The 11,810-nt window shown below is 51.8% G+C and overlaps 1 protein-coding gene across 1 annotated transcript; it reads left to right on the forward strand.

Annotated features, from left to right (window-relative positions):
• The first annotated feature begins 187 nt into the window (after positions 1-187).
• On the forward strand, positions 188-10,866 carry fam171a2a (family with sequence similarity 171 member A2a). Its single transcript, XM_083677463.1, has 8 exons — positions 188-290; positions 2,971-3,198; positions 3,328-3,420; positions 4,535-4,687; positions 4,922-5,110; positions 7,254-7,367; positions 7,643-7,769; positions 7,923-10,866. The coding sequence occupies exons 1-8, from the start codon at positions 209-211 to the stop codon at positions 9,262-9,264; spliced, it is 2,328 nt and encodes a 775-aa protein (XP_083533589.1). The 5' UTR covers positions 188-208; the 3' UTR covers positions 9,265-10,866.
• Positions 10,867-11,810: the final 944 nt, after the last annotated feature.

The raw sequence follows: 11,810 nt of genomic DNA on the forward strand, positions 1-11,810 counted from the left end.
TTGTGTGACTATGGCACGAGGGCCCGTCGGTGTCCGGGAGAGGGCGATCACGGTCCGGTCGGCGCGAGCCGCGTCCCTCCCAGGAGCAGCGGACCGGGGGCGCGAGGGGAGCGGGCGTAGGCGGCAGCGACACGGAGCCGTTTCCTAGTCAACACCGTAAACACCGTAAACACCGACTGTAAACCGACATGGACCGGTGGTCGTGAGGATGTCGCGGGCCTGTCGTCGTCTCCTCGTCGTTCTTCTCCTCGGGACAGTCACGAGGTCCCCGGTCCTCGCCGCTGCTCGCGGTGAGTAGAGAGGCGCGAGGGGAAGTCAGCCCTGCTCGGTGGTGTTTGTTGTTGTTTGTTGTCGCCTGCTCGCGACATAACGGGTTGTTTTGTGTGTGTGTGTGTGCGTGTGTGCGTGTGTGGGGTTGTGTGTGTGTGTGCGTGCGTGCGTGCGCGCGCGTGCGTGCGTGTGTGTGCATGTATTATGTAACCGCCACAGTTATGCCACTATTAAATACGCACGAATGAACACCAGCTCGTGGGGCTACTTCGTATTCATTGCGTGAGAGGGAGGGGGGGGAGGGAAGGAAACAAAGACTATCGGACCACAGCCCCCCCCCCCCCCCCCTCTCTCCCTCCCTCCGTCCCCCCCTCCTTCCCCCCCTCCCCCCCTCCGTCCCCCCCTCTTTCCCTCCCTCCCCCGTCTTAACGCCTCTCCTCAGGGGTATTCATCCTCTGATGACTGGATGGTGACCTGGTTACAGACCCGCCAATCACCGTTAACTACCGTCAACTCCACAGACCCGCTGACCGGTGGCGGTCGATCGGTTTATTCAGTCTCAGAGTGTTGTCATGGTTACTGACTGCCGTACAGAGTGTGTGAGAATTTTACTAGCCACCTCTCCTCCTCCTCCAACACAGAACACAACACTAACCCTAACCCTAACCTCCTCCTCCAACACAGAACACAACACTAACCCTGACCCTAACCCTAACCCTGACCCTAACCCCTAACCCTCCCTCTTCAGGCCTAACCCTAACTAACCCTAACCCTAACATTAGGGCTAGGTTAGAGTAGGGTATGGGGTAGGGTTCGGGCTGGGTTAGGGCTAGAGTAGGGTTAGGGTTAGCTTCAGTTTGGGACTCGTTTGCTAGAAGGGTCTTTGCTAGACTGTGTTGTCAACCTGTGTGTGTGTGTGTGTGTGTGTGTGTGTGTGTGTGTGTGTGTGTGTGTGTGTGTGTGTGTGTGTGTGTGTGTGTGTGTGTGTGCCCGTGTGTGTGTGCCCGTGTGTGTGTGCCCGTGTGTGTGTGTGTGTGTGTCTGTGTGTGTGTGCCCGTGTGTGTGTGTGTGTGAGTGAGAGGATGCTGTCTTCCAATGAGGGGTTAACCACAGACCACAGGAAGCTGAGACCAACCCTGCTTCTGATTGGCTGCACAGCTATGACCTCACTTCTTCTCAGTGGATGGATGAGACACACACACACACACACACACATGAACACGCAAACTCCCCCCCCCCCCTCCAACTTGGGCCAACTCTCTAGGTATCCCTGACAACATCTCTGAGTATCCATGACAACATCTCTGAGTATCCATGACAACATGCATCCATTGAGTCTTTGACCCATTTAGAATGAAAAGAGGAACTCTTCAGCTCTGGACCAATCAGAGGCCTCGTAACCAGGCCAGGCCAGAGAATGGTTCTAGTCCGGTGTGACACCACAAAACGTGTCCCAGCGCTCCTTCATGAAGAAGATAAATCTCTTGATGTCTGTGGGTTAGGGTTAGGGTTAGGGGTTAGGCTTAGGGTTAGGGTTGGGGTTAGAGTTAGGGGTTAGGGTTGGGGTTAGGCTTAGGGTTAGGGGTTAGGGATAGGGGTTAGAGTTAGGGTTGGGGTTAGGGGTTAGAGTTAGGGTTAGGGTGTAGAAGTGTGCACCCTGGTGCTCGCGTACCGGGTGGCAAAGGGAACAGCCCCTCCCTAATTGCAAGCAACGGTCAGCCCCCAAACCCCCCCTGCCCGATCACTGCGCTCTTCCACCTCGGCTGCCCGCCTGGCACCGCCGCCTCTACGTGGATACAGCAGCCGCGCCACTCGGTCACGGCTTTTCACTGTCCTGGCGCCTCGCTGGTGGGAGGAGCTTCCCACTGCTGTCAGGACTGTAGAGTCACTACCGATCTTCCACCGTAGATTGAAGACCATCTCTTCAGGCTACATCTTAGGGTTAGGGCCAATGGCCCCTGGTGTGAACATTGATTACTTTGTCTTATGATGACTGATGGATAGATGATTCACTTACTTAAACAAATGTATTTGTTGTAAGTCGCTTTGGATAAAGGCGTCTGCTAAATGCCATAAATGTAAATGCATGTATGACATAATTAACTAGAAGCATGTATGTGATTTGCTGCCTTTGCTTTCTGAACTCAACAACATGATGTTAATTAGAGCAGGAGGTGAAGATGATGATGCAGTGGTCTAACCCTAACCATAACCCAGTGGTCTGTATTGACGACTGTATGATGTCACACTGGTCAGCTGTCCCTGTGGAAGAACCCTGTTCTGTTCCAGTAGAACCCTGTTCTGTTCCAGTAGAACCCTGTTCTGTTCCAGTAGAACCCTGTTCTGTGAGAAGCAGGTTCTGAACAATAAGTGAAGGAAGACGTTACCGGTCTGAATCAACTATTTATTAATAAGCAAAATCGATATCAGCATCAACATGATCTCACAGGTGACCAGGAAGAGTAGCAGCAGTTACTGGTATCCTGATCAATGAGTCAATTAATCAATTAATCAATAAATCCTGGTCCATTGTGGCTCAGTTGGTAGAGCATGGCGCTAACAACGCTTAGGTTGTGGGTTTGATTCCCGCTGGGACCATATATACTGACATAGGTGCACTCACTGCAATGTAAGTCGCTTTGAATAATAATATATTTATATATAAATCAATAAATCAGTGATGTTGTTGTCTCTTCTCAGAGGTGCAGGTCAGAGTTCAGGTGTTTGACAACAGTGACCTTTCACCTCTGGCTGACTCTGCGGTGGATATCCATGGCAACCAGTCCATCTTAGCAACCAACAAGGCTGGGGGAGATGGCATCATCATGGTTACCTTTCTGTACAGCCCTGGGACCTGGGTCATCGTCAAGGCGACCAAACGGGGTTTCATCACCAACTCCGCCCCCTGGCATGCCAGCCGCATCCCCTGTGAGTATGATGTCACTATGATGTCACTATGATGTCAGTGGTGACTCATCCTGTCAGATGCTCCTCATAGTGACAATGCTCCACTGCTCTGATTGACTCATCTAACGCCCCCCCCCCCCCCTTCTCCAGTGTACGCGTCCGTCAGCCTCTACCTGATCCCGGAGCGTCCGGCCACCCTGATCCTCTATGATGATGTCATCCAGCTTCTGCTGGGGTCGCAAGGTCAGGGATCACAGGGGGGGGAGGGGGGGGAGAAAGAGCAGTACAGATAGAGAGGAGGATAGAGAGAGACAGTCACTACCTATCTTCCACCGTAGACTGAAGACCCGTCTCTTCAGGTTCCATCTTGACTGTCCCTCCTAAAGACCTCTTCTTCCTCTCTCTATCCGTACTCCTCTCCCTCTCTGTCTTTTTAAAGAGAGGGAGAGAGAGACAGAGAGAGGGAGAGGAGTACAGAGAGAGAGAGAGAGAGGAGTAGAGAGAGGGAGAGGAGTAGAGAGAGGGAGAGAGAGGGAGAGACAGAGAGAGGGAGAGGAGTAGAGAGAGAGAGAGAGAGAGGGGGGGAGAGGTTGAGGATATGTCAGAACAGATCACGTCTCTCTGACTAAACACTGATCTGACTACTGGAGCTGGAGAAGAGGGGGCGGGGGGGGGTATTACTGTAGGGGCGGAGGGGTGGGGGAGGTGTGTGTGTGGGGGGGTATTACTGTAGGGGCGCTGGGGTGGGGGAGGTGTGTGTGTTTGTGGGGGGGGGGGCTATTACTGTAGGGGTGGGGGAGGTGTGTGTGTGTGTGTGTGTGTGTTTGTTGGGGGGGGGGGGGTATTACTGTAGGGGTGGGGGAGGTGTGTGTGTGTGTTGGGGGGGTATTACTGTAGGGGCGCAAGGGTGGGGGAGGTGTGTGTGTGGGGGGGTATTACTGTAGGGGCAGAGGGGTGGGGGGGGGTATTACTGTAGGGGCGCAGGGGTGGGGGAGGTGTGTGTGTGTGTGTGTTGGGGGGGTATTACTGTAGGGGCGCAGGGGTGGGGGAGGTGTGTGTGTGTGTGGGGGGGGGGTTGTTATGTTTAGTGTATTTTTAGGCTCTTTTGGCCCCCTCCTAAGCCTAACCCTAACCCTAACCCCAACCCTAACCCCTGGCCACTTAGGCAGAGAGAATAGTATTCATATCTGACCACTGACAACCTGACGCTTCTGTGTGTGTGTGTGTGTGTGTGTGTGTGTGTGTGTGTGTGTGTGTGTGTGTGTGTGTGTGTGTGTGTGTGTGTATGCAGGGCTCCCTTGTAAAAGAGACCTTGGTCTCCCTGCTAAAATAAAGGTTCAAAATCCCCCCCCTCCAGGGTCCAGACACCAGTCCTGGGTACAGCTCCCTCTGCGTTCTGTCAGCCTGAACACCTCCAGCCCAGCGGACCTCTCTGCTGCTCTGACCCCGGCCCAGAACCTCTACCAGATAGGAGGCTTCCCCTACCCTCTGGCCCTGGACCACCACGCAGGTACCTAACCCAGCCCTAACCCTAACCCAATCCTAACCCTAACCCAGCCCCAATCCTAACGCTGCTCTAATCCTAACCCAGCCCTAACCAAGCCCTAACCCTAACCCAGGCCTAACCCAGCCCCAATCCTAACCCAGCCCTAACCCAGCCCTAACCCTAACCTCTGTATTAAGTTTGCTGAGGTGTGTGTGTGTGTGTGTGTGTGTGTGTTACTGAGGTGTGTTTGTCTCCTAGGTAACAGCAGCTGGGTGGAGTTGAGGGTTGTAGCGGTGGTTTCTGCTCAGCTGACGAGCCGTGGCCCCGCCTACACCACAGGCCCCGCCCAACTATCCAGCCCCGCCCACATATCCATCCCTCTGCCCTCAGACACGCCCCTGACCACGCCCACCAGTGTCCCCGTGTGGCGCTTTGAAGACAACACAGGTAACACACACACTCTCGCACACACACACACACACACACACACACACACACTCTCTCACACACTCACAAACACACACACTGTACACTGCACAGACAGACAGACAGACAGACAGACAGACAGACAGACGGTGTTCTCAGTGTGTTGTCTTCAGTTGTCAGGAATAGTAAATCTGCTGAAAGCCCTTTAAGTCTCGGACAGGCCACGCCTCCAGGCCATGCCAGGTTGGCCAGGCTCTCAGGGGTTAATCCCCCGACCCAAACAGACACACACACACACACACACACACCCTGGCTGAGATCATGACCAGGCTGATTGAGCTGTTATGCAGGGATGAAAAAAAATACCTCACTCTTTCTCTCTGTCTGTCTCTCTCTCTCACCCTCGCTGATATCTGATGTTGTGTAGTGTTGTAGCTAACCCTAACCCTAGCCCTAGGCCTAGCCCTAGCCCTAGCCCTAGCCCTAGCCCTAACCCTAGCCCTAGCCCTAGCCCTAGCCCTAGCCCTAGCTAGCTGCTAGATGATGTAGTGTCGTGTGGAGACATGAGGGCTACATTAATGTACTCACTGTCAGATCGGAGGAGAAATAACCCTCCAATGTGCATATGAGGCCCTCTAGTGGTCAGCTGTAATTTGCATCACACATTCACACTTAGATCCACTCTCACCTCCCTCACCCCCCTCTCTCATTCTCTCCGTCCATCAGTCCTCTAACTCCTTCTCTCTATCAGTCCTCTAACTCCTTCTCTCTATCAGTCCTCTCCTTCTCTCTATCAATCCTCTCCTTCTCTCTATCAGTCCTCTAACTCCTTCTCTCTATCAGTCCTCTCCTTCTCTCTATCAGTCCTCTCCTTCTCTCTATCAGTCCTCTAACTCCTTCTCTCTATCAGTCCTCTCCTTCTCTCTATCAGTCCTCTAACTCCTTCTCTCTATCAGTCCTCTCCTTCTCTCTATCAGTCCTCTCCTTCTCTCTATCAGTCCTCTCCTTCTCTCTATCAATCCTCTAACTCCTTCTCTCTATCAGTCCTCTAACTCCTTCTCTCTATCAGTCCTCTCCTTCTCTCTATCAGTCCTCTCCTTCTCTCTATCAGTCCTCTAACTCCTTCTCTCTATCAGTCCTCTAACTCCTTCTCTCTATCAGTCCTCTCCTTCTCTCTATCAGTCCTCTCCTTCTCTCTATCAGTCCTCTAACTCCTTCTCTCTATCAGTCCTCTAACTCCTTCTCTCTATCAGTCCTCTAACTCCTTCTCTCTATCAGTCCTCTCCTTCTCTCTATCAGTCCTCTAACTCCTTCTCTCTATCAGTCCTCTAACTCCTTCTCTCTATCAGTCCTCTAACTCCTTCTCTCTATCAGTCCTCTCCTTCTCTCTATCAGTCCTCTCCTTCTCTCTATCAGTCCTCTAACTCCTTCTCTCTATCAGTCCTCTCCTTCTCTCTATCAGTCCTCTAACTCCTTCTCTCTATCAGTCCTCTCCTTCTCTCTATCAATCCTCTAACTCCTTCTCTCTATCCGTCCTCTAACTCCTTCTCTCTATCAGTCCTCTCCTTCTCTCTATCAGTCCTCTCCTTCTCTCTATCAGTCCTCTAACTCCTTCTCTCTATCAGTCCTCTAACTCCTTCTCTCTATCAGTCCTCTCCTTCTCTCTATCAGTCCTCTCCTTCTCTCTATCAGTCCTCTAACTCCTTCTCTCTATCAGTCCTCTAACTCCTTCTCTCTATCAGTCCTCTAACTCCTTCTCTCTATCAGTCCTCTCCTTCTCTCTATCAGTCCTCTCCTTCTCTCTATCAGTCCTCTCCTTCTCTCTATCAATCCTCTAACTCCTTCTCTCTATCAGTCCTCTAACTCCTTCTCTCTATCAGTCCTCTCCTTCTCTCTATCAGTCCTCTCCTTCTCTCTATCAGTCCTCTAACTCCTTCTCTCTATCAGTCCTCTAACTCCTTCTCTCTATCAGTCCTCTCCTTCTCTCTATCAGTCCTCTAACTCCTTCTCTCTATCAGTCCTCTAACTCCTTCTCTCTATCAGTCCTCTAACTCCTTCTCTCTATCAGTCCTCTCCTTCTCTCTATCAGTCCTCTAACTCCTTCTCTCTATCAGTCCTCTAACTCCTTCTCTCTATCAGTCCTCTAACTCCTTCTCTCTATCAGGCCTGTGGAGGAGGAATGGAACAGGCTACATCAGGAAGGACGGAGATCAGCTGACATGGAGCTTTGTAGCGCCTCAGCTCGGCTACTGGATGGCAGGCTTCCCCTCAAACACAGGTAACCTTTATCTTTACCTAGCGAGTGAGACAGGTAACTCTATCTTTACCTGATCACATGATAACTGTACCTGATCACATGATAACTGTACCTGATCACTTGATAACTATACCTGTACAATAGTAGCATAGTTAGCTTGGTGAGTGACTGCAGACATATAGGTTATATTTGACAAATCGTCAACTATTGGCCACATTCTTAATCAGGGACCGCCCTACGACTCATTAACATTCAGCTCATTACTATACACCTCATTAGCATACTGTGTGTTTCAGGCTCGGTGCTGGTGGCTGGCGGCCTGCGTGACATCACCACCTACCACACCCTCTTCCTGCTGGTCATCCTGGGCGCCATGGCCCTGCTGGCTCTGGTGCTGCTCTGTCTGCTGCTGTACTACTGCAGGTCACACACACAGACACGCATGTGCACATGCACACACACACACACACACACACACACACACACACACACACACAATACCTGATCACATAACACACATGCACACACACAGTTAGAATCATGTTGAAGATTGTTTGCCTTTCTATTTCCTTCCAGGAGGAGGTGCCTGAAACCACGGCAACCCCACCAGCGTAAGCTGGGTGTGTCGCCCACCCTGGACCAGGGAACCTCCACATCCCAGCTGCACCTCATCAGCTCTGGTCACCTGACCTCGGACCCCCACCTCCCCCGAGACCCCCACCCCCCCCGGGCCTTCCTCCACCCTCCCCCCATGGACCAACGCCTCTCCTGGGGGAACACAGACTCTGCCAGCAGGGGTGGTGCTGGGGAGAGCTTCCCTCTGAGGGTGACCCGCTCCACCCACACCAGCACCCTGGACCCCCCGCCCCGCGACCTGGCCTGCGACCCGGCCCACAGCTACAGCCCTGCTGGGGACCCAGACCACCACCACCACCACCGGCACCAGAACCACCAGACCAAGGACAACCAGGGCTGCTCCTCCGACCCCCCATCACCACTGCCCCTCCTGCCGCCCTTCGCTGGGCACTACCAAGACCTCAGCCGCCCCCCCGAGTACTCTGTAGACCCCCACGCCCCTGCCCCCCACGCCCCCGCCCCCCCCACCCAGCCAGGCCAGCTGGTGTTCTGTCACTCGGTGGAGCAGATGAGGGAGAGCATGTACCACAGCGTGGTCCCCACCCTGGTCATCCCTGCCCACTACATGACCCTGACCTCTGACCTGGAGCAACACACACCACAACACACACACCAGGAGGAGGAGGAGGAGGAGGAGGAGGAGGAGCAGGAGGAGCAGGAGGAGAGGGCGGGCCGCAGGCGGGTGAAGGCTCCGGTGCGTATCCCGGTGCTGTTTGATGACTCCACCATGGCCCAGATGAACGGAGAGCTGCAGGCGCTGACGGACCAGAAGCTTCTGGAACTGGGCGTGAAGCCACACCCCCGCGCCTGGTTCGTCCCTCTGGACGGCCGATCCAACACCCTGGTCAGACACTCCTACATCGAGCTGGGCACTCCTATTGGAGGGGGCTCAGCCTATCAGGACGCTCGCGAGGCCAAGACACAGCAGAGGAGGAGGAAGGAGGAGAGGAAGGGGAAAAAGGAGAGGAAGGTTCACGCTGGTCAGATCTACTCCAGACTGCCGTGTATCTCCACCCCGGAGTCCGGTAGCCATGGCGATAGCCACACAGACGACAGCAGCTCTCTGGCGCCCCTGGTGGACACACCCCTCTCCGACAGCTGCAGTGGCACCTTCCCCCGGCCGCGACGCAACCAGGCCAGCAGCCCCAGGGAGAGGGAGAGGGAGAGGGGAGATAGGGAGAGGGACAGTCCAGCCCTCAGCCCGGAGGACAGAGATGAGGACGCAGACAAGAAGAGTCCTTGGCAGAAACGAGAGGAGAGACCTCTGATGGTGTTCAAATAGAACCCCCAGACGGACGGACGGATGGACAGATGGACAGATAATGATTTTCTTCTACACCACAAATGCTTTGAAGCTGTTCAAGTCAACTTTCCCTCCACTTTGCTGTTAGTAACCATAGAGACCTACCCTGTCAGACTGTTCCAGTAACCATGGAGACATTCCCTGTTCCAATCAACTGTGTTTCCAGTTATCCCTGTTACCTTGGTTACCTGAGCATCGACAACCACATGTCCATCATAAGAGTTGTATTCCTGTGGACCAATCAGAAAGACTGTTTTCTTGATCCTTTGGAGCAGAGCAGACAGACTGGTTTTTTAAGGGTTAAAGTGTTTTATGATGAAATGGAACTTGCATGGAAGGGCCTGACTAATGTCTGGTCTGCTAGCTCCCAGTACACAGGCAGAGTAACAATAGTATTTTGTTTTTGTTTAGTTCTTTAATTTTCTATTCTGAAAATGTGTTTCTGTTTTGTGGAGAAGGATAGAAACCAACCTCCACATTACTGTCAGTGAAGTCTCTAACCCTGACCTAACTGTAAGCTAACCGTAAACTAACCCTAACTGTAACTAACCCAAAACCTGACAGCAGTATGGAGCTGATATAACTGGTGTACAGATGGATGAGTAACCTGAGAGGGATCAGACCAGACTATGTTAGCTACGTTAGCTAGCGAGCTAGGACACCTGATCTGTGAGGCAGGTTATTGTGTAATGTGTATTTTAGACCTAATCCAACCTTCCATAATAAAAACCTTCACCACTCAACCAACCAATCACAACACTTTACCACTCAACCAACCACAACACCAACCAACCAATCACAACACTTCACCAACCAACCAACCAACCAATCACAACACTTCACCAACCAACCAACCAACCAATCACAACACTTCACCAGTCAACCAACCACAACACTTCACCAACCAACAAACCAACCAACAAGCCAACCAACAAACCAACCAACCACAACATTTCACCAGTCAACCAATCACAACACTTTGCCTGCCAACCAACCAACCACATCACAACATTTGGTTGGGTTAAGGTGTCCCTGCTCCTCCCAGAAGCATAGGGTTAGCATCATTGCTAATTGTTGCTAGCTACCTTGCCAGCTAAAGCACTGTATCAGGTAACCTAGCAACAACAGCGTCAATACGTCTTCTCCCCCAGCTCAGCTGTTCCTGACAGTCAGAGTGACCAGCTCAGCTGTTCCTGACTGTCAGAGTGACCAGCTCAGCTGTTCCTGACTGTGGGTGTAATATTTCTAGCATGTTAACCATGTGGTGAAGTTCATTTTTGCCAAGGCGATGAGGTTTGGACAGTCCACATTTTCAGAACATGTGAGGCTCGATGGCTCATTGTAACATCATCTGGCCACGCCTCCTCCCTCAGGGAACGCCTCCCACCTGACCCAGGGGGGCGGGGTTTAGCTGACTGACAGGTGATGAAGAGACTTTTCTAGATGGGAATGCTAAACGTCCGTTGTCTCCAACGGAGAGAGTACGATGTGCTGAACCTTTACTGGTCAGAGTACAGCTGTTACATTGTTATTAATGATGATACGTTGTTATTAACAATGTTAACGATGAAGATTAAAACATTTAACAACATGTCTGTGTCTGTCGCTGTCCTTCAGCTCTGCAGATCTACCTGGTGGTTGAATACCTTACCGTCTGGTTTAATCATAGTTATAGTCCACCTTACCGTCTGGTTTAATCATAGTTATAGCCCTACCTGACCTTACTGTCTGGTTTAATCATTGTTATAGCCCCGCCTGACCTTACATACAGACAGACAGACAGACAGACAGACAGACAGACGTACGTGCGTACGTACATACATACATACATACATACATACATACATACATATATACATACATACATATTGTGACAATCCCCAGGAAGTGTTGAGTAGCCAAATAATGAAGGAGACTCACAACCAAAGGAGTGAATCTCAATCAGAGTTTTATTGAACATGGAAGGAAAGGGGAGGCGGAGAGAGTCAATGGTCACTTTCTGGTAGTCTGTAATCCTGGAGAATCGTCGAGGGTCGGTACACAGGCAAATTCTCATACAGTTCTGGTCAGGTCTTTCAACGGGGTAATCAGATGGTCGGGATTCGGTACACAGGTGGGTTCTCCTAATCAAACAAAGGTCAAAACGATGAATGGCAAACAGCACAATCACTTCACTGGCTGCTCACTCTCTCCGGGTGGATTTCCCTGCGGTACTCTGCTGGGGTTGGGGTTGGGGTTGGGGTTGGGGTTAGGGGTCGGGGTTAGGGGTTAGGTTTAGGGTTAGGGGCCAGGGTTAGGGTTAGGGTTAGGGTTAGGGTTTAGGGTTAGGGTTTAGGTTAGGGTTAGGGAAGTTTATAGATCGATTTAAAATGACTGCTTAGTCTATATTGCACTGGCCTATAGTATACCCTCCCTTCTATTTAAATAAACCAAGGAGAATATATAAGTGTTGTTTTTCCTTTTCTTTGTATATGAACACTCACACACACACACCCATATATACACACACACCCACACACACACAC

Source organism: Argentina silus (assembly GCF_951799395.1).
Source record: "Argentina silus genome assembly, chromosome: 9".
Taxonomy (NCBI): domain Eukaryota; kingdom Metazoa; phylum Chordata; class Actinopteri; order Argentiniformes; family Argentinidae; genus Argentina; species Argentina silus.